The sequence below is a fragment of the Lynx rufus genome, unplaced genomic scaffold, assembly GCF_022079265.1.
Source record: "Lynx rufus isolate CCGP_SWC_20201006 ecotype Redwood Valley unplaced genomic scaffold, mLynRuf1.p SCAF_5, whole genome shotgun sequence".
NCBI classification, from domain to species: Eukaryota; Metazoa; Chordata; class Mammalia; order Carnivora; family Felidae; genus Lynx; species Lynx rufus.
In genome coordinates this window covers 76,429,787-76,453,182 of record NW_025814867.1, presented here as the reverse complement: position 1 = coordinate 76,453,182, position 23,396 = coordinate 76,429,787, and the positions used below count along the sequence as shown (strand labels likewise).

At 36.0% G+C, this 23,396-nt stretch overlaps 1 protein-coding gene across 3 annotated transcripts in view; it reads right to left on the bottom strand.

Annotated features, from left to right (window-relative positions):
* VPS8 (VPS8 subunit of CORVET complex) overlaps positions 1-23,396 on the bottom strand; it is a 240,499-nt gene that overhangs the window by 107,620 nt on the left and 109,483 nt on the right. For all 3 annotated transcript variants that reach the window (XM_047098538.1, XM_047098537.1, XM_047098539.1), the window contains 7 exons: positions 23,208-23,279; positions 17,643-17,762; positions 16,520-16,576; positions 12,322-12,404; positions 11,500-11,584; positions 10,613-10,711; positions 419-508 (listed from right to left, as the gene is read on the bottom strand). In XM_047098538.1, coding sequence (XP_046954494.1) covers positions 419-508; positions 10,613-10,711; positions 11,500-11,584; positions 12,322-12,404; positions 16,520-16,576; positions 17,643-17,762; positions 23,208-23,279 — 606 coding nt within the window. The remainder of the gene's footprint in view (positions 1-418; positions 509-10,612; positions 10,712-11,499; positions 11,585-12,321; positions 12,405-16,519; positions 16,577-17,642; positions 17,763-23,207; positions 23,280-23,396) is intronic.

The following is a 23,396-nucleotide window of genomic DNA, read 5'->3' as shown; positions in this document are numbered from 1 at the left end:
AGTTAAGATTTTCCAAGAAAAATTCTAAATAGTCAGCATTAACACACTTTGAGAATTACACATCTGAATGAATAAATAACATCAGCCTCAAAGAGAATACAGCTATAGTTCCTATAGCCAAAAAAAAAAAGGGGGGGGGAGGGGGATCTTCTGTGGATTACAAATTCTAGAATAAGTATAGGGTACAGTTCTGTTTCTGTGATGTTACTATTTAATATGCAGAAAAATGAACTCCCTTGTTTCTAGATGTAGAGATTATCACACAACTGCTCCCAAATATACACATACACAGTGCAGAAACTGCTTAAATGGCAACTATCTATTGAAGAAATTACCACAATCAAAAGCTCATAGGTGGATATTCAATAATTGTCTTTCTACTACATGTTTCTTCCCCATATATTTTTGCAATATTTACCTGAAGTTTTTTAATGACTATTTCAATCTGTTCAGAAAAGTGAGTAGCAACCAGCTCTGCAGCTTTACAGGGCTTCAGGGATACAAGTTCCTAAAGTGAAAGAGAAAGAGAAAATGATCTTTAATGTTAAGTTTAAATAGAATTTCCATAGATGTGAAGCATGATTACGTACTTCAGCATTTTCAAGAGCTTCTACACTGCACTTCAGAAGACCTCACTATAAGGTCTCAATTTAAAGGCACATTGCAAATAAACAAAATTAGAAATATGCCATGTAAAAAATTAGATTTTGATATAAAAGGTAATTCAGAATGTTTAGTAAATGAAAGCACTAAAACTCTGGATTTAAGCCTTGATATCTACAGGATGAACAGAAGGAACAGAAGCTTTCCCAAATTTCCTGCTGGTGAATTTCACCCTGGAGCTTAAAGTAATAACTTGAAACAAGGAAAAAAAGAAGAGTATAGTTGCAAATTTTCTACCTACGAATTTGAAAACTTTACTTCTGATGCCAGTGGATTTTGAAACAAGGAGTATCTTAAAACAATGTAAGATCACAAGTCTTAAATGAGACTAAGAGGTTGACCGCTGTTTATTAACTGCTGTTAATAAGATCCATTTCTGCCAAATTTAAGACTTCCAATCTGCCCCCTCCTTGAACCTTCCTAGACATTACTGGCTACTTATGTTCCTGAAACTCTCTTCTAACTTGTTTTCTGTAACCTACTCATCTACCATTCCAACTGCATGTTCACATTGATAAAATGCAAACACCGACTAGAGATCAACATGGTAAATTGTCAAATAAAAATTAGACAAGTTATTGTGACTGCAGTAACAGTCAATTAACAGTTAGCAATGAGAAAAAACCTACATTGATTTTTAGCTACTAAAGAAACTGAATTTTGAATACTCAAAATTTTTCCATATGGAAAACTCCAGGCCCAAACAGCTTCCCTGGTGAGTTCAAGCAACTATTTAAGGAAGAGACAATTTCCAACATTAATTAGCCTCTTACAGAGAACAGGAAAAACAACAACTTCAGCACATTTTATAACACTAGCAAAATTTTTGATACCTAAACCCAATAGGACAATATAAGAAAGGAGAACTACAGATCAGTCTTAATCATGAACATTGATATAGGCATCCTAAAACACAACAAAACCCAATAATATCTAAAAGGATAAGATCAGGATCAAGTCGCATTTATCCACAGAACTCAAGTCTGATTTAATATCAGTAAGATTTACCATAAATATAGAATAAGAAAGGTGAAAAATTCCTTCATGAAAAAACTGTTAGCATACCAGAAAGAGAAGGCTTCCATAAAATAAATAAAAGGATACAGAGTCTGACACAATATACTTACAACCTGGGAGGGAAGGGACTAAAGAATGGGCTCAAACTTAAGTGACCATCAACCTAACATAGACTGCTATGTGCATAAGATGTTACATATGAGCCTAAAGTAACCACAAATCAAAAACCAGTAATAGGTATGCAAAAAATAAAGTACAAGGAATCCAAGTATATCACTAAACAGAGTCGACAAACCATGAAAGAAAAGAGCATTAGAACAAAGGAACAGAGAAAAACTACAAAAACAACCATAAGATGCATAACAAACAACAGTATGTAAATACCTATCAATAATTACTGTGAATGCAATGGGTTGGATGCTCCAATCAAAAGACACAGGGTGACAGAATGGATAAAAAACAAGATCCATTTATATGCTGCCTATAAGAGATTCATTTTAGACCTAAAAACACATGCAGATTGAAAGTGAAGGGATAGAAAGGAATTTATTATGCAAATAAAAGTAAAAAGAAAGCTGAGGTAGCTTTCTTTAATTTATTTTGGACAAACTAGACTTTAAACGAAGAGTGTAAAAAGAAACCAAAAAAAAAAAAAAAAAAAAAGAAGACACTATATAATTATAAAGGGAACAATCCAATAAGATACAACAATTGTCAATATTTATGCAAGCAACATGAAAGCACCCAAATACATAAAGCAGTTAGTAACAAACAGAAAGTAACTGATAGTAACACAATAATAGGGAAATTTCACACCCCACTTATATTAGTGGACAAGATGGTCTAAACAGAAAATCAACAAGGAAATAGTGGTTTTGAATAGTGGTTTTTATCTGAACGTTGAACCAGATAGATTTAACAGATATATTCAGAACGTTGTATCCTATAACAGCAGAATACACATTTTTTTTCAAATGGCACATGAAACATTCTCCAGAGTAGATCATATGTTAGGCCACAAGTCTAAACAAATTCAAAAAGATTGAAATGCATCTTTTCCAACCACGATGTTATGCAACTAGAAATCGACCAAAAGAAAGAGTGTGGAAAGACCACAAATACATGGAGTTAAATAACATGTTACTAAACAATGAATGGGTCGACTAAGAAACAAGAGTAAATAAAAAAACATGGAAAATGGAAATGAGAACACAAGGTCCAAAAGCTTTGAGATGCAGCAAAAGCTGTTGCATATAACAATACAAGCCAACCTCAAGAACCAAGAAAAATCTCAAATAAACAACCTAATCTTATATCTAAGGAGCTAGAAAAAGAACAACAAAGAAAACCCGAAACAGTAGAAGGAAGGAAATAAAGATCAGAGCAGAAATAAATGATATAGAAACTAAAATAAACAGAGCAGAACAATGAAACCAGGAGCTGGTTGTTTGACACAAATCAACAAATTGATAAACTTTAAGTCAAACTCATCCAAAAAACAAAACAGAAAAAAAAATGGAGAGGGCTCAAATAAACAAAATCAAAAATGAAAGAGGAGAAATAACAACAGACACCACAGGAAAACAAACTGTAAGAGAATATTATGAAAAATTATATGACAACAAATTGGACAACCTAGAAGAAATCGATAAATTCCTAGAAATATATAATCTCCAAAAACTGAATTAGGTAGGAACAGAAAATTTGGACAGATCAATAACCAGCAATGAAATTGAATCAATAATAAAAAAAAACTCCCTACAAACAAAAGTCCAGGACCAGATGGCCTCACAGGTGAATTCTACCAAACATTTAAAGAAAAGTTAATATCTATTCTTATCAAACTATTTCAAAAATCAGAAGGGAAAGGGGCACCCAGGTGTCTCAGTCGGTTGAGCATCCGACTTCAGTTCAGGTCATGATCTCACGGTTTGTGAGTTCAGGCCCCACGTCAGGCTCTATGCTGACAGCTAGGAGCCTGGAGCCTGCTTCGGATTCTGTGTCTCCCTCTCTCTCTGCCACTTCCCTGATCCTTCTGTGTCTCTCACTCTCTCAAAAATAAATAAACATTAAAAAAAAATTAGAAGGGCAAGGAAAGCTTCCAAATTCATTCCATGAGGCCAGCATTCTCTGATACCAAAACCAGATAAAGACCCAATGAAAAACAGAACTACAGTTCAATATCTCTGACAAACATACATGCAAAAATTCTCAACAAAATATTGGCAAACTGAATCTACCAATATATTAAAAACATCATTCACCACGATCAGATGGGGTATATTATATTCCCAGTATGCAAGGGTGGTTCAACATTCACAAATCAACATGATACATCACATCAACTAGAAAAAGGATAAAAACCATATGACCATTTCAATAACTACAGAAAAAGCACTTTAAAGTACAACATTCGTTCATAATAAAAACCCTCAACAAAGTACGTTTACAGGGAACGTATCTCATCATAATAAAGGACATAGATGAAAAATCCACAGCTGACATCATACTCAATGGTGAAACAGGGAGCTTTTCCCCTAAAATCAAGAACAAGAGAAGGATGTCCACTCTCACCACTTTAATCAACATAGTACTACAAGTTCTAGCCACAACAATCAGACAAGGAAAAGACATAAAAGGCATCCAAACTGGTAAGGAAAAAGTAGAACTTTCACTATTTGCAGATGACATGATACTATATATTATAGAAAATGCTAACGACTCTACCAAAAAACTACTAGAATGGGTAAATGGATTCAGTAAGGTCACAGGATACAAAATCTATATATAGAAACTTATTGCCTTTCTATACACTAATAGTGAAGTAGCAGAAAGAGAAATTAAGAAAACAATCTCATTTATAACTGCACCCAAGATAATTCAATACCTAGGAATAAACTTAACCAGGAGGTAAAAGACCTATACTCTGAAAACTATAAAACACTGATGAAAGAAATTGAAGATGACAAAAACAACAAATGGAAAGATATTCCATGCTCATAGATTTGAAGAATACTATTAAAATGTCCAAACTACTCAAAGCAATCTATAGATTTAATGCAATCCCTACCAAAATACCAAAAGCGTTTTTCACAGAACTAGAACAAACAATCCTTAAATTTGTATGAAAGCACAAAAGACTCCAAAGAAGAACAAAACTGGTAGCATCACAATCCCAGATTTCAAGATACACTACAAAACTGTAGTAGTCAAGACAGTATGGTACTGACACAAAAACAGACACATAAAAACAGACCAAAGGAACAGAATAGAGAACCTAGAAACAAACCCACCAATATATGGTCAATTAATCTTCGACAAAGGAGGCAAGAATACGCAATAGAAAAAAGACAGCTTCTTCAACAAATGGTGCTGGGAAAACTGGACAGCTACACAGAAAAGAATGAAATGGGACCACTTTCTTACACCATACACAAAAATGAACTCAAAATAGATTAAGGACCTAAATGTCAGACCTGAAACCATAAAAATCTTACAAGAGAACCCAGGCAGTAATTTCTGTGACACTGGCCATAACATTTTCCTAGATATGTCTCCTGAGGCAAGAGAAAAACAAAAACAAAAATAAGCTATTGGGACTACATCAAAATAAAAAGCTTCTGCACAGCAAAGGAAATAGTCAACAAAACAAAAAGACAACCTACTGAATGGGAGAAGATATTTACAAGTGACTTTTCCGATAAAGGGTTAGTACCCAAAATACATAAAGAAATTTGTATAACTCAACACCAAAAAAACAAATAATACAATTAAAATTGGCCACAAGACATCAACAGACATTTCTGCAAAGATGACATACAGATGGCAAACAGACATATGAAAAGATGCTCAACGTCACTTATCATCAGGGAAATGCATCAGGGAAATGCAAATCAAAACCACAATGAGGTATCACCTCATACCTGTCAGAATTGCTAAAATCAAAAACACAAGAAACAGCAAGCATTGGTGAGGATGTGAAGAAATAGGCACCCTAGTGCACTGTTGGTAGGAATGCACACTGATGTGGAAAATAGTGTGGAAGTGCCTCAAAAAATTAAAAATAGCGCTACTGTATGATACAGTAATTCCACTACTGGTTATTTATCCAAAGAAGATGAAAACACTAATTTGAAAAGATATATGAGGGGCACCTGGGTGGCTCAGTCGGTTAAGCGGCCGACTTCAGCTCAGGTCATGATCTCGCGGTCCGTGAGTTCGAGCCCCGCGTCGGGCTGTGTGCTGACCGCTCAGAGCCTGGAGCCTGTTTCAGATTCTGTGTCTCCCTCTCTCTGACCCTCCCCCGTTCATGCTCTGTCTCTCTCTGTCTCAAAAATAAATAAACGTTAAAAATAAAAAAAAAAAAAAAAGAAAAGATATATGAACCCCTATATTTACTGCAGCCTCATTTACAATAGCCAAATTATGGAAAAGGTCCAAGTGTCTTTTGACAGATGAATGGATAAAGAAAAGATGGTATACACTGGAATACTATTCAGCCATAAAAAAGAATGTAATCTTGCCATTTGCAACAACATGGAGAGAGTATAATGCTAAGTGAAATAAATCAGTCAGAGAAGGACAAATACCATATAATTTCACTCATATGTAATTTAAGAAACAAAACAAAGGAAAAAGGAGACAAACCAAAAAACTAAAAAAGCTATAGAGAACTGAAGGTTACCAGAACAGAGATGGGTGGGGGATGGGTAGAATAGATGGAGATTAAAGAGTACACTTACCACGATGAGCATGGAGTAATGTACAGAACTGATGAATCACTATATTGTACACATGATATAATATAATATAGTGTGTTAACTATATTGGAATTAAAATTTAGAAATTAAGAAATAAAAGTATAAAAGGTCAAGAATAGCCAATACTCTTGGGGCACCTAGGTGGCTCAGGTGGTTAAATGTCCAACTCTGGATTTTGGCTCAGGTCATGATCTCACTGTTTGTGGGTTCAAGCCCCACATTCAGCTCAGCAGTGACAGAGCCTGCTTGGGATTCTCTTGTTCCCTGCCCCTCCCCCACTCCACGCATATGCTCACTTGCTCTTTTTCTCAAAATAAATAAATAAATTTTTAAAAATAGCCAACACTCCCTTAAAGATGCCAAGATTTATTATAAAGCAGTAATATTTAATAGTGCTGTACCAATGCAGAGACAAATAGAGCAGTGAAGCAGAATAGAGTGCTGGAAAACAAACATATACATCCTTGATATACTCCTGACAAAGTAACACTGTTGAACAATGGAGAAAGGTAACCTTTTAAAATAGCTAACTGTTGCTGGGAAAACTGGACATCCATATTTTAAAAACTAATTGGACACCCCCCTTACATCTGTACAAAAACTGCTTTCAAGTGCACCTAAGATTCAAAAACAAAACCAAAATAAACAAGAAAGCTCTTAGACAATAATATAGGAGAATTTCTCCTTCAGTCTAGAAGGAAAAAACTGATTTGATTACTTAAAAAAAAAAACTTTTCTTAAAAATAACTACATAAAAAAGTCACAGAGTGAAAGATAACTATAACACGTATCACTGAAAAAAGACTAATATCCAGGATGCGTGAAATTCTCCTATAAGTACAAGAGACATTCTAATAGAAAAATGGGCCAAAGACTTGAACCGACACATCACAGAAAGAGAATTTAAATGGCTAATAAACAATGAAAGGCTATCAATCTCATTAGTAATTAAGGGTATGCAAGTTTTAAACATAATAAAATATCCTTATACATGCACTAGATTGGCAAAATCTTATTTTTTTTAAGTTTTTTTTAACTTATTTTGAGAGAGACAGAGAGAGAGAGAGAGAGAGAGAGAGAGAGAGAGAGGCAAAGAGACAAAGAGACAAAGAGACAGAGAGCAGGGGAGGGACAGGGGAAATGGAGAGACAGACTCCCAAGCAGGCTCTGCACTGTCAGCACAGAGCCCGATGCAGGGCTCAAACTCACGAACCATGAGATCATGACCTGAGCCAAAATCAAGAGTTGGACACTTAACCAACTGAGCCACCCAGGCGTCCCTAGATTGGCAACATTTTAAAGTTCTAACAAGGATAAAGAGCTAATGGAAAATCTCATACAATGCCAGCATCTGGTGAAGTTGAATATCCTTATCCCAATTAACTAGCAATTATAGGCCCAAGAGTAGATTGTCAAATGTTATTAGCATGCATCAAAATCACCTGGAGGGCTTATTGAACCATAATGCTGGGCCCCAACTCCAGAGTTTCTGATTCACTAGGTGTGAGCAAAGACTGAAACTACCTTTCTATCAAGTTCTCAGCTGATGCTGTAATGCTAGGCTGCTCTCAAGAAATGCTGTGCTTAAGATGCATGTATAATGATCACAGAATGACTATTTTTATTTTATTTTATTTTTTTTTAATTTTTTTAACGTTTTTTATTTATTTTTGAGACAGGGAGAGACAGAGCATGAACAGGGGAGGGTCAGAGAAAGGGAGACACAGAATCTGAAACAGGCTCCAGGCTCTGAGCTGTCAGCACAGAGCCCGATGCGGGGCTTGAACTCACGGACCGTGGGATCATGACCTGAGCCGAAGTCGGCCGCCCAACCGACTGAGCCACCCAGGTGCCCCCAGAATGACTATTTTTAATAGAAACTAGAAAGAATAGAAATGTTCACTAACAGTAGAAATGAATAAATTGTAATATACTTGTAAAATGGAATACTACACAAGAATTAAAATGAACCACAGCTACCTACAACAGAATATACAAACTTCATAGAGTAGAACTTCATTTACTGAAGTTCAGAAAAAGGCAAAACAAACATATGTCTTTTTAGGGATGCAGGCGTGTACAGTAGCAATATATAGAAAGGCAGGAGATTATCAGAAAAACCTGGGATTATCAGGATCCTGGGCATATTAGGGGAAGCAAGAGACTCTGATCAGGAAAGGATACACAAAAAGGGTCTGGTGTATTGGAAGTAACTCAATTTCTTGACCTGGGCCTGGGACGTTTGCTTTTTAAATGTATTATTAAGTTGTACATTTGTTTTATGAACTTTTTGGGGATGCTTACAGATTTTAAAATGAAAAATATTTTAAAAAATCTAACGAAACATGTTTTGTCCATATTGGAAAAAGCATCGAAACTAGCAATTCTTTACCTGGAATCCACAGGCCCAATCTAAGAATGCCTTTTAGGGAGTCTATGGATCCCTGCAATAATAAACAAAATTATGTATCTGTGCACATGCACAATATTATGTGCCACAGGTCCAAATCTTTCATTAGATTCTCACAAGAGGTCTACAACTCCAGAGTATTAAGAAATCTATACACTGTGTATACTGTCAGAAAATTTTATGATGAGGATGTTTCCCCTACACATTGAATATTGACTTTATTCACATTACTGCAGCCACAGAAGTCCTTCAACAAAAAATCTGTATGTTTGTAATTGTGGCCTTAAGAGATATTAAAAAGTTCAAGGTGAAAAAATGTGCAGATGTGGAGAAAACAGTCAGCAGAAATAATTGTTGTGCAACAAAAACCCTTCTAGTTTCTCCAATATGAGTTTTCTGCTGAGTAATTTGTTTGCTCATTGATTAATTCATCACGTTTCACATTATGCAGAGACATAGCTCCATTTTCCGACGTCTGGAGTCCATGTGCTCAAACCACTGCATAATGCAGATGAAGTGAAATGAAGAATGAGCCATAATGTAACTATGGGGACAAAGGGGATGATGAAAGGAAAAAGAATACAAAATGATTAAAGGAAAAAAGATACAACTGAAAATAGGGAAAGGTTTTCTTGAGTTCTTTCCACCAAGATATATTCATTCATCTTGTTAGCAGGAATATGGTAACATTAAATAACATATACGTTCTCAATCCTACAGATAAAAAAGTGTGGCAATTACTTCAGACCACATATTTAGTGATTGACTGAGCCACCTTGCACACCACATGTTTCCCATAAGATGCTGTTCACATTTCTGATCTCTCTAAACTTTATAACCATTGGGAACTAGAACAAAGAATTCACATCACAAGCAATGTTTCAGAGCTCATCCTTTCTTATCATTTTCCATATGGATGACTTTTTTTTTTAAAGATACTGAATAATCATATCTTTCACTACATCTCTAAACCCATCACCAGAAGTTCCCCCATCAGCTGACCCTTGCTACAGGAAGAAAAACTTTGTAATCTTTTATCTCCAAAACTAGGATTATCTCAGCATCTTTTGTCATAGTTTTTTTTATTTCAATTACCAGTAATCCATAAAACAGAATAGATTCAAAAAACCTATAGATCTGTTGGTTTCTGAGGTGTTGTATACATGATGAACCTAAAGAAATGAACGTGAGGACTGATTCTGGGACCTCTCTTCAGATTCACCGTGATCACATGTATTAGTCTCTCCACTTAAGCATCTATAAGCTTGTTTTTTAAAAAGAAGTTCTTGCTCTAAAGTCAACTCCTGTATTCTTGTAAAACAGCATGCATAAAGAAAATCAGAAACGTTGTTCTGTTACATACAGAGAGGGAAATACATCAGAGAGAATAATGTACTGCAGTAATGTTTCTACAAGTCCACTGGGTGACTAGGGGAAATGGCTCCCTAACACATATCAGGTGCAAAGACCAGTACTACTCTCAGAATCATTCTAAGAAGGCTGTTAAGAACCCACTAATATTCCAGTTTGTCAACCAGCTGATTGAACTTAGGTTATTTTCAGAAGTTATGATATAATACATTGTATATGACATGGACTTTATGAATACAAATATGAGGTAAAATAAATTATGTGAAAAAAGTTAATTTTCAATTAGATCAACTTAATAATATGACACCTGCTATTGCTTAGTTAGCATACACTTAATTTGGGAGATATCCATCCAAATGGGGAAGTTTAAGAAACTTTGTTGGCTCAGCACCTCAATATGATCCATTGCTTTCTGCCATACAGACTGCTTTTCCTCTGCACTGTGTCCAGGAATGGATAAGATATTGTGAATGTAGTTAAACACTTCTTCCTGAAAAACACAAGGCAATATATTCATTCATTCACTGAAGCAATATTGAGTCACTATCTACTATCTGTACCTGTCTTGGTAAGTATCTATTATTTGGAGATGGAAAACCACTTGTAGATAAACTGCTGGGAAACTGACACTAAAGACAATGAGTCATTGTTTAAAGTTTAGGATAGACTCCTGGCAGGAGCAAATCCATTCCAATTAATTTTGGTCCCCATTTCATTAAGGTAATGAAAGAATATCATACTTTTGTCTTTAGTGGTCCCTATCCACATTCCCAATTCAATCTCACACCATTCCTGCCCTTTTGTGTTACCCTTGTCCCTATCTTGGAATACTTTTTCCACTGGCTCTTTGCTTGACTGGCTTCATCTCAAATTCTAAAACTCAGTCTGTGTGTCACCTCCTCCGAGATTCCTTCCCTGGCTGCTCTGTGTAAGTCAGTTCCCCCAACATCTTCTCAAGTTGCACCCATTTTCTCCTTCCTAGCACTCATCACAATCTGTGATTACATATATGGTTTCCTTATGGTCAGTCTCCATCACTAAACTCTAAGTTCTAAAATTATAGAAAATATATGTTTTAATGATCAATGTATACTTGGCTAATAGTAGGCACTTGATAAAAAAAAAAAATCTGTTGAATAAATGAAAAAAAACCTTGAATCGGCAAACATGTCCCAATAGGTGTACTGAATAGTTATACCTACTTACTAGTTATTTGTACTCAATAAGGGGAGGGGAAGACTGAGCAAGAAAAAAGGGTAAAGTAGTCTCATAACTCACCTCCCTCAGTGGATCACGTAAGTAACAATCAATAATTTTGTCGTACTGGTGTTCTCGTTCATACATAAACTCACAAATTTGATAGCTAGAACATAAAAGGAAAAAGTTCAGAGTACCAAACAGGCAGGTGGTTATTAGCTTATTGTTTCAAGAAGTTTGCTCATAGAAGTTGGTATTAAGAAAAATGAATATAGATTTGATTTCTACTGTGAAATGAAGTTACAGTAGCTAAGGGAGAGTAGTATCTGCCATTCCTCTAAATACAGGTTTAAGATGCTGCTGAATACTCAGTTTATAAGAAATTTCAAAGCTGGGTACAAAATAAATGTTAAAGCAATAATGTGTCACATAAAAATAGTTAAAATATTAGTTATCAATTAACTATATGAATTTTCTCTGTTGACAAATATGTCAAATGAAATATTCAACAAATCAGATAAATAGTAGTGTTAACACATATCTCATTTGCTATGTTAAATTCTGCATTGTTTAGAATATGTATGAATAAGGCAACTCAGAATCTATAAAATGATGGAAATTTTAAGTAAATAAAACTAAAATTATAAATCATAAGACTGTTGTTTCTTTTTCACACTAAAACAAATGTACAAACACTTCAAATTTACTCGTTAATTTTTGCAAATGTTACTTACTCATTTCTAGACTTGAAAGACAAAAACTTTGCACTTAGGTTTTTTGTTGTTATTTGCATAGCTTTTCTTAATTAAAAATTGGTAATTTATCAATAAACAAGGCTTCCAGTTACAGAAGTTTCACTTAGTAATTCTATGGGGACTAATGTATGCCTTAAAAACAACTTACAACTCTGCTTTTTCTGCCATACGGATGAGCCGACTCTCTTCAAACTGAACTATGCCTCCAGCCTGCAGCAATTCTAAAAGGACCTGAATATTTAAAATAAATGAGTAAAACACTTTGGAATCTACTTTTATTTACTAACTCTCTAAGAGTCCATTCAGCCACACAAAATGTAACTTTTCCTTTTTTTTTTTTTTTTTTGGTCTTATTAGTTGATGTTTTGACTTGGCTTTCCCATATACGAAGTACCAGGAGGCACCCTTATGTTGACCACATTGTAATGAAGTCTTACAAAAAGATAAATGGCTCTATTTTTCAAACATGGAAGAAATGCCACAGTGTTTGTAAATAAATCCTTATTAGAATATCTAATATTCTAATATCTTACCCTCCACTAAGCCAAAAATGTCCATATATATTCTTTCAAGAAGTGAATTTTTGTCTGGTGCTTTCATGTCTCACGGTTCTTTAAAATCTACTGTCCATAGGTAGTATCCATGCTTACATGTTTAATTTTTCTACTTAAACATTAGGGTTTTTCAAAATAGCATTATTCATAAGAGCCAAAAGGTAGAAATAACCCAAATGTCCATTAATGGATGAATGGATGTACAAATTATGGTATATGCATATAATGGAATATTATTCAGCCTTAAAACAGAATGGAATTCTGTCACATGAAATAACATGGATGAACCTTAAAAACATTATGCTAAGTGAAACAAGCCAGTCACAAAAGGATAAATATTATATGATTCTATTTATATGAGGTACCCAAAGTAGTCAAATTCATAGAGACAGAAAGTAGAATGGTGGCTGGCAGGGGCTGGGGAAGGTGGTAATGGGGAGTTAATGCTTACTGCTTAATGGGGAGGCTCAGTTCAGGAATTCATGATAAAGTTCTAAAGATGGATGGTGGTGATTAACGCACAACAATCATATATACTTAAAGCCACTGAAATGTACACTGAAAGTGGTTAAAATAAATTTTATGGCATACACACACACACACACACACACACACACACACACAAATAAAACACTGGGGTTCATATAATTAAGCTTTAACCACACCAGGTAGCTGAATAAAAAAGTGAATAGGATGTTGAGGTTGATTCATCAATATTTTAAAATAAAACTCAAAATACAACAGAAATATTATACAGTCATTAGAACAATATGAGATAGCTCTCTCTTATATTTAAGTTTGAGATCCAGAGTAACATGACCCTTCCCAGAACTTCAGGAAACCATTTAACAAATATTTTTCTAACATAGAAAACTGATAATTTTTTTTTTTTAATTTTTTTTTCAACGTTTATTTATTTTTGGGACAGAGAGAGACAGAGCATGAACGGGGGAGGGGCAGAGAGAGAAGGAGACACAGAATCGGAAACAGGCTCCAGGCTCTGAGCCATCAGCCCAGAGCCTGACGCGGGGCTCGAACTCACAGACCGCGAGATCGTGACCTGGCTGAAGTCGGACGCTTAACCGACTGCGCCACCCAGGCGCCCCGAAAACTGATAATTTTTTAAAGATTTTTTTAATGCTTATTTTTGAGAGAGAGAGAGAGAGAGAGAGAGCGAGAGAGCAAGTGAGCAGGGGAGGGGAGGAGCAGAGAGAGACAGAGATACAGAATCCAAAGCAGGCTCCAGGCTCTGAGCTATCAGCCCAGAGCCTGACATGGGGCTCAAACTCACAAGCTGTGAGATCATCACCTGAGCCGAAGTTGGACACTTAACCGCCTGAGCCACCCAGGCACTCCCAGGAAATTGATTACTTTCAAGTTAAGAAAAGACAAAAAAGCAGAAAAGAAATAAAACCTATCTAAAACTTACTGTTCAGAACCTTAATTGAGTCCATTTTGAGCATTATAATATACTGTAGTATAGAACTATGGAGTGAACTCATCTACTGGGAGCCTCAATTTGGAATAATATAATAGAAATGCCATTGCTGGAGCCAGTCTTAACAATTCAGCAGAATTAAGTTTTCAGGAACTGTATAAGCCAGTTGTTAAACATAGTGATTGTTAAAAATTAAATTATACAAATTTACAATTAATTAAATTAAAAAAGGTAATTAATACAATTCACTACTTCCTAATTATTTTACTACATTTTACTGTGTATGCTCTTGAGGTTTGTTACTTCATCTATGTGGTGGAAATATTATACCAGGGTGTGGCACTGTGCATCTCTTCCCAATTCCATGTTCAGTGACATCATGTTGGTAGGCTGAAATCAGCCATGGTGGGAGTACTTACACTATGGAAATCGACACGTTATAAAAATCAGGGGTTACTATATTTTACTTATTTTAAAGGGATGTAAAATAAACAAAAAGACACATGTGTGACATGGAACCTATCTGTCCCACAAAGCCTAAAATATTTACTCTTTGGTCCTTTACAGAACAAAAACAAAAAAAAGCAAAAACCTGCCAATCCCTGGCTAAGAGAGTGATGGAAACAAGGTTAATAAGGCCATCAAATTTAAAAGTGTGCTTGTCACAATCATCACATTGCACAAAGCACAGAAAATTAAGGCCTTATATGTTTCCAGTATTTAAGAACTGATTCAGCAAAGACATCACTGATGAATGTACGAAGTCCTGCCATGCTTTCACTCCTGTACTTTCATCTTACTCACTTAAATATTGAAAATATCAACTAACATTCATGTCAGAATTACACCTGGGGAACCAGCTGTTAAAATTTTATCAGCATACCACCAGAAAACAATAAAAAATACTGCATGCAAAAATTTTTACATATAGAGTACAAGAGTGCTGGACTAGAATGGAAGGAATTGGGTTCTAATCTTAGTTTTGAACTTGAGCAATTTACTTCATCAGTTTTCTGTATTTCTCAAATGAATCGAGAAAAAACCTTAATAGTCTCAAAGGAGACTCCCGATAATAGAACATTACTATACAAGGATTACTTTTCAAGGTTTGACTTGTACATTTAGATTTGGTTTTTATTTCTATTTCTATTTATTTTAGTTATTTACACTTGATCTTAGCCAAAAGGCCGAGAAGCGATATTTATTTTAGTTATTTATATTAAAATTCTTTATCATTGTACATAGCAACACCAAGATCCACTTTTCCTGCCAATAGAGAGATAGGGGCAAAGTGAGGGGTCCACATTATTATTTATATTCAATATAATTTGAGATAATCAAAATTCTAGCAGCTGTCTTATCTTCCTAAAATAGTCAGTCTGCAGCAGTCACTGGGCCACAGCTGTGAGGAGAAAAGGGTCACTGCTGCTATCCTAAGTTCTTTAGCCAAGTCTCAAGAGTCTCAACCTCCCAGCTGTGCACTATTACCATAAAAAAGACCAGCGTAGCTTTCACAGTACTTATATTTTGTAGCTTGCTTGTCTGACAAAGTCTAGCCATAACTTTTATTTTTTTTTCAATATATGAAATTTATTGTCAAATTGGTTTCCATACAACACCTAGTGCTCATCCCAAAAGGTGCCCTCCTCAATACCCATCACCCACCCTCCCCTCCCTCCCACCCCCCATCAACCCTCAGTTTGTTCTCAGTTTTTAACAGTCTCTTATGCTTTTAGCCATAACTTTTAAATAGGATGACTCTCTTAGTGCCCACACTTATAGTGGGTAAGCTTTGAAAGAATCCTACTCCTAGAAGAGACTCTCGAGAAAGTGGCCTAAGTAGAAAAAAGCGGTAACCCAACAGTTACTATCTCACAGTGATTAGTGGAAGGACAGATGGATTCTAGTCTCCAGAAATGTTTAGCCCTAATGCAGTGGGGCTATAGAGTACTCCCAAAGTTCAATGTCCCAATACTCAAGATCTGGCAGCCTTTCTGGTTCAGAACCATAGCAGCTACAAGTGGTTATCAGATAAATGGCCCTAGTGGAAAGCAGGATACAACAGGTGCCAAATGTTGCTACTTAATGGAGAAGGATGAAGTATTCCCTGTGAGTCATGCTGAATGCAAGACAGGTCCAGTCTTCCTAGGAATTTAGTTTGATGTGAATTCTTTATAAATGTACTCCTAACAACCATCTGCACTATTTTCTAGTTGCCACTATCTAGCTTAGTATTAGGGTTTGGCACAATTTTTCCCCCTTATGTTTCATGAGGTCTAGCACAGAAGGGTTCTTTCCAGCTTATTCTGTCCTCTTTCCCATACTTGAGCAATAAGAGTTCCAGGGGTTCATACCTGCTGTCTTTCAGAGTGTCGGGAATCATCATCAGGACTACAGAGGAATTCAAGGACCTGGTCAAAGGGAAGGTATTTTTTTTTTATTGGAGACTAGCATGCATGCCGTAACACCGTATAATGAAAACAACAATAACTACCCCTTCTATATCATCAATTCATCCATACTCAGTCATAACAAATACCACAGATATATGGTGTCTTCCCAACTGACTGGCCTATTACATGGCACCACAGGCTCAAGTATGCTATCAATTTAATATGTATCTTATCTTTACTGTTCAGAAACATGGCTGGAAGGCAGCGCTACCAGCACACCTTAACCTTAAGATCCCTGATACCATGGACCAAGAAAAGCATGGACTTCAGAGTCAGGCCACTTGGATTTCAGTCTCAACTTTATTAACATGTAATAATAGTATTTATTGCTAAGAATCACACTTACTAAGTATGATCCTGGATGAGTGACATAACCTCTCCAGGCTTTAGTTTCCTCATCTGCAGAATGGGGGTGCTTGGGGAGCACTGAGTTAACATACACATATAAAACTCTAGAAAAGAGCCTGGTGTTATAAAGTGCTCAATAAATGCTTGTCATTATTGGCAACTTTCTCCAGAGATAAAGTGTTTTTGTTTTGTTTTGTTTTTTTTTTGGCCACCCATGTATTGATATGCAGGAGCTATTTAACTGGGATTAAGAGAGATCTTCAAAGTCAAAGTCATTTGTAGGGACATTGAGACTTTCTAAAAGAAATCTCTCTTACAGATGATCAACATCAGAGACTTGCTACCGATGAGATAGGTGACTTCTAAAATTGAAAAATTCTTGAGCAAAGAATTCTAGGCAATTCAGAGAACACAATTAAAAGAACAAAATCTCTATAAACCAATCTCCACAAGCCATACCCCCCATGATACCAAGTTACTAAGAAAAGTCATACTACACAGGCACAACATTAAAAGAAACAACCAATTTAATCCAAATTAAAACCTCAACAGGTTTCTACCTGATAAGACATTTATCTAGTTTTTTATATTAAGAAACTATATAGTCCAGTGAACTTTTCTGTGAACAGCAAACAGCATAAAAACAATTCTAGATCTCATCGTTAAAGACACTCACCTGATCAAAAAGGGTTCTGTTTACAAACAAGGTATTGTCAGGCTTTGCAAGCTGCCGGGCAAGGAACGTAAAGAGACACCCTACTTGTGAAGGAGTAAAATCTGAATTCTCCACCATAACCTAATGAGCAAAAGAGACCATTTATTCAATACATCAACTGGTTTGACACAAAATTATACCATTAGAAGGGGAAGAGGGAGCCTCATTACTGGAGACTCATGGAAAGATTCTTTTATAGGCTATGCAACGATTGAGTTCAATGTCATTTAGAGAAGGAGCAAAAACTATTCATATTCTGAAAGGAAAACATTTTCATGATTTTTGGCATATTTCTAGGCACAATTTGGATAAGAACTGAATTGCAAGAGAGGTGATTTCAAAGAAATAATAATCATGTTTCCCTTTGGAATTCTTAAAAGAGAATCCTACTAAAGTTAAATTGAAATTAAAGTAAACCTACCAAAAAGCTGCCTACCAACACAGAGAGAACAAAGTCATTCTGGGGTTTAAAACTAAGGTAACTTGAAGGCACAGGAAAAGATGTCCAACATCACTCATCATCGGGAAAATACAAATCAAAACCACCATGAGGTATCACCTCACACCTGTCAGAATGGCACATATCAAAAAGATAAATAATCCAAGTGTAAGCAAGGATGTGGAGAAAAGGGAAGACTCATGCAGTGTTGGTGGGAATGTAAATCAGTGCAGCCACTATAGAAAACAGTATGGAGGTCCCTCAAAAAACTGAAAATAGTATTGATCAAAAAATTCCACTTCTAAGTATTTATCTAAAGAAAACAAAAACACTAATTCAAAAAGATATATGCATCCCTGTTTACTGCAACATTACTTATAACAGCCAAGATATGGAAGCAACTTAAATTCCATCGATAGATAAATGGATAAAGATGTGGTATTTACGGGGCACCTGAGTGGCTCAGTTGGTTAAGTATCCGACTCTGGCTCAGGTCACAATCTCACAGTTTGTGAGTTCAAACCCCACATCGGGCTCTGTGCTGACAGGATGAAGCTGCTAGGATCCTCTGTCTCGCTCCCTCTCTGCCCCTCCCTCCCTTGCCTGCACATGTGTGCGCTCTCTCTCAAAAATAAACATTAAAATTTTTTTTAAAAAAAGAAGATGTGGTATTTATATACAATAGAATATTACTCAGCCACAAAAAAGAATGAAATCTTAACCATGTGTTACAACATGGATGGACACTATGCTAAGTAAAATAAGTCAGAGAAAGACAAATACCATATGATTTCACTTATTATGTGAAATCTAAAGAACAAAACAAAACAGAAACAGATGCAGAACTAACTGAGGGTTGCTGGGGGGTGGAGTGGGGAAGGGGGTTGAATAAAACAGGTAAAGAGGATTAAGAGGTACAAACTTCCAGTTATAAAACAAATAAGATACAGACAGGAAATGTACAGCATAGGGAATATAGTCAATACTACTGTCACAGCTTTGTATGGTAACAGATGGTAACTAGATTTACTGTGGTGACCATTTCATAATGTATGTAAATACTGAAATCACTATGTTATACATCTGAAACTAGTACAGTATTGTATGTCAATTATTCTTAAATAAAAACACTTTTTTAAGTAAGATAACTAGAGAGTGAAGGCATCCCAAAAAAGACATCAGCTAGCCCAGCAATCAGTGAAGTGAATGGCTTCTGTCCTGTCTACAAGCAGTTCCTTAAACAGATGGTTTCATATAACAGGCTGTTTATGATCACACACAGTTATCAAACCATAATCGTTCCTCTGCTTTAGGTGAGCTCTCATCTCCTGAGTACCTCCTATGAGTGAGATGGTATAGCAAATACCTTCAAGGAAATTATGAGCAAGAACGCAAGGTGAAACAGGTAACAAATCTTAAATAAAAGGTACAATGCAACTAACATTGTCATAAAGGAACAAATGGCTACAAAAGCACAGTAGGGAAAATGAGAGAAGGAATTTGAAAAGAAATGAGGAAAGTAGGGGAATGTGAGATGAGAGAGTAACCCATGACAGAGAGAAGACTGTGAGCAAAAGCATGGACACTGGAAAATACAAGTGCGTGCAAAGAAACTGGATTTCTTTAGAGTGCAGCCACATGCAAGAGGAGGAGGGAGATATTAGATTGAAAAGATGAGGCCTTGAATACATTCTAAGGAATCTAGAGTTTATTCCATAAAAAAACTGGGGCTCTATTGACCATGTTCAACCATGAGAGCTTATCATCATCAGGATTGGGCTTAGGAAAATTATCCAGTTGGAGAACAGAGTGAAATAACACAAGGAAGAATTAAAAGGTAGGGAGCTCAAGCAAGATGCATATGACTGCGATGGAGTCTCTCCTCCAATGGATAATTGGGGTCCGAACTAGGGCAGTGATCATGAAAACAGAAGCAGGAACAGGTGCAAAAGACGCCACTGGAAAGAGGCAACAGGACAAGGATTTATCTGTGTGGAAATGTGTGGCTTTTAAAAAGGAGGAATAAACAATGACAGACCTTGAGCCTGACAGGCCGGTAGGATGATGATGCCATTAGCAAAGAAAGAGAATACAGAAGACAGGGAAGGAACATCAGGCATTGTTTTGAATTAGCTAAACAACAAACTGTCTCATCTATCGGAAGTCCTAAGTCCCCTCTCCCACTCTCATTCGAAGATAAAATGTAAGATTCCTCCTGTTATAAAACATTCCCTTGGGGCCCAGCTTTTGGCCTACCTCCTTGTACTTTGCTAGCAGTGTATCCCTTTCTTTAACTCTCCTTGCTTTAGTCCAGCAAACACAGCTTGTTCAAGTGCATAATTCAGCATTACCAGAGTATGAGAATATTTCAAGTTATAATCTGTGTATGTGTATATCTAAATTCTAATTGATGATAAATAATTCAAAGAGCTTTCTCCAGCTTTAAGATACTCAATCATCACTCCCTTTCAGTGTACAGGTGCTTTCCTGGGACTCAACTCTTGGGCCCAGCCAGTGCTCCTCTCTGCTTATTTAGCCCTTTCTTCTGGTTTCTGGGTGTGAACTCCTTAATTATATGATCCTAGAAATAACTCCTGAGAAAAGAGTTCTAACTCTCAGCCAATTCCCTTGCCACCTCAGCAAGCGTCTAACTGGTTATCATCCTCGAAATTCTGGCCCCTCTGTGTTTCCTTTCTTACCTATTCCAGGGCCCATGCTTACAAAAATTCTGAGCAATCTTATACAAAGTCACAAATTAACAGCTTTTTACTTCTACGTCTGTAGTCATGCAGCACACATCATATCACCTTACATTCAATGTTCATCCAGTGTTCCCTGGTCACTGCCTACATTCCTATTTTCACTGGCCCCATCAGTACTACACTTGTTAGTGCAACTCTTTCACCAAAAATGAGAAAAAAACTCTCAAAAGTTCATTCTTCATTGACGCAAGATAAGTACTACCAAAACAATATACAAGGATAGCAATTCACCAACTCTAATAGTTTAAGTACTTTATGGAGCTTCAGGCTCTTCATTTGGATCATTCCTCCAACTTAGTATAGTTTTAAATTCAAATTCCAATTCAATAAACTTGCAAACATGCCTTGAACATCTACTAGCTTCCATTGCGCTGGACACATTAAAACAAGGATACACATAAAAAAAAAATCTTCACAGTCTCTATCTATAGGAAACTCAGTCCCAGGCAGGAAAACATAGATGTAAACAATTACCATACAGTGCGCCGCATATAGTATAAAGTGTTGTATGAACACAGAGAAGGGGCAACTAATCCAACTGGAAATACGGAAGAGGATTCTGGATTCTAAAAGAGTTTCTCATGGATGATATTTGAGTTATGCCTTGGACAATGGTTAGGAATCTGCCAGGCAGAGAAAGGGAAGGAAAGGCATGATGGGATAAAAGAAAACTACACAAAGAACTTAAGACATAAAGATGACACAGAAAGCTCATGAATTGCAATAACTTAATATAGTTGAGAAGTCTGTAATATAGAGAGTGTGTTGCAGGCGGTGTGGTGGAGATAGGAGAGAAAAGTTACAGAGAAGTAGTCAAGGACCAGAAAATATAGAAGGATCTTGGATGTCATGTTAAACAGCTTTAGATGAGTATGGCAGAAACTAGTACTTGTGCTCCAACATCTGTTCTTCCTTCCTAACTTAGAAACAGAACTCCTCATTTTAGGCTAAACACATGGTAACCCACAATACAGAGTACATTTCTCAGTCTCTCTTAGCAGCTGAGAAGCAATATATCTAAGTTCTGATCAACATGTTATAAGCAGAATTGTAGTACACAACTTCTAAAAAGTTTTCTTAAAGAGAGGGAACTCCTTTCTTCATCTCTTTCTGCATTCAGGCTGGTTAGAATGTAGAGGTGATGGCTGGAACCCAGGCAGATATTTTGGACCAAAAGACAGAAACCATGTACTAAGAATAGTAACAGTGAAAGCAGAAGGCATCTGCATCCCTAATGAGTTTGTGAAGCCACTCTACCAGATCAGGTTGCCTACCTGCAGACTCCCACGGAGAAAAATAAATTCCCATCACAATTAAACTATCGTTATTTTGTATTTTCTCTCACAGCCGAACTCAATTCCAACTGATCCAACAGGGAGTCAGAGAAGAATAAAGGAAAGGCAAGATCACAAATGAAAGGAAGACAAGATTAGGTATTGAGAGACCATTTAGGAACTCCAGGTAAAAACTCTCCATACTACCTACCTGGATCAAACTGGCATTCTTTGGGGGCTTAGCAAGCTTATTCTCATATTCATCACTGCCTATCTTACAAGGTTAATAAATAGCTCAATTAAGATAATGTATATAAACGTGCTTTGAAAATTATAACGAACTATTATAAATGTAATGCATTAATGTCATACACAATTAGAGAACATTTAATTTTGGTATCTTGTCCAAAATAATTGAAAACTCCCTAAGAGGAAGAAATCTCCATTCTACAGCCAAATGAACAGGATGAAAATTCTAAGCTTTCAACTACAAGAAACTGGCCTGGTTCAAACTGTGCAGATGGAAAGGAAAAGCATCTGTCTCTGCATTCATTCATTAGCAACAGCATGGATCTCAAAATAGCTTTGGACTGAATTTAGTTAGATTTAAACTGAGATGATCTTCTCTGTGCCTCTAATCATTCTGAAGTGTTACCACCATCTCAGTGCCACGGTCAAACTACAGCAACACGGCGATGCTGGTCTGAGACAGAAGAAGATTCTTCACATTAATTATTTTCTTAAAGCATTCTGAAGTCAGTCACCATTATTTCACAAAATCATATTAATATAGTAATTACCACAAAATGCATCTCTCAAGGGCAGTACCCTGTATCCTAGTAGCAAGTCTACAGCTGAGATACAGTAACAATTTTTTTTTGAATTAATGGTTAGTTTTTCACTCAGGTTTGGAAGACAAAGACATCACAACAAAATTTCTTTGGACATACTGCTTTATTAAATAAGATTATTAAATAAGATTATTTTTGCTATAAAACAATTCAACTTTCTTAAACATTAATACAAAGACATCTATTCTCTGAGTACTCACTTTCAACAAAATGTCCACAATTCGTTGTTGATATTCTACAGCTTGCTTGTCATTTTTAAAATCTTCAAAAGTCTAACAGGAAGAAATTTTGAAAAATAATTATTATTTGTAAAATTTGAAGGAAACAAGATATTAATTTCTTACTAATAGGCAGGTAAAATCCCCAATAAGATAACCATTCCTCATCAG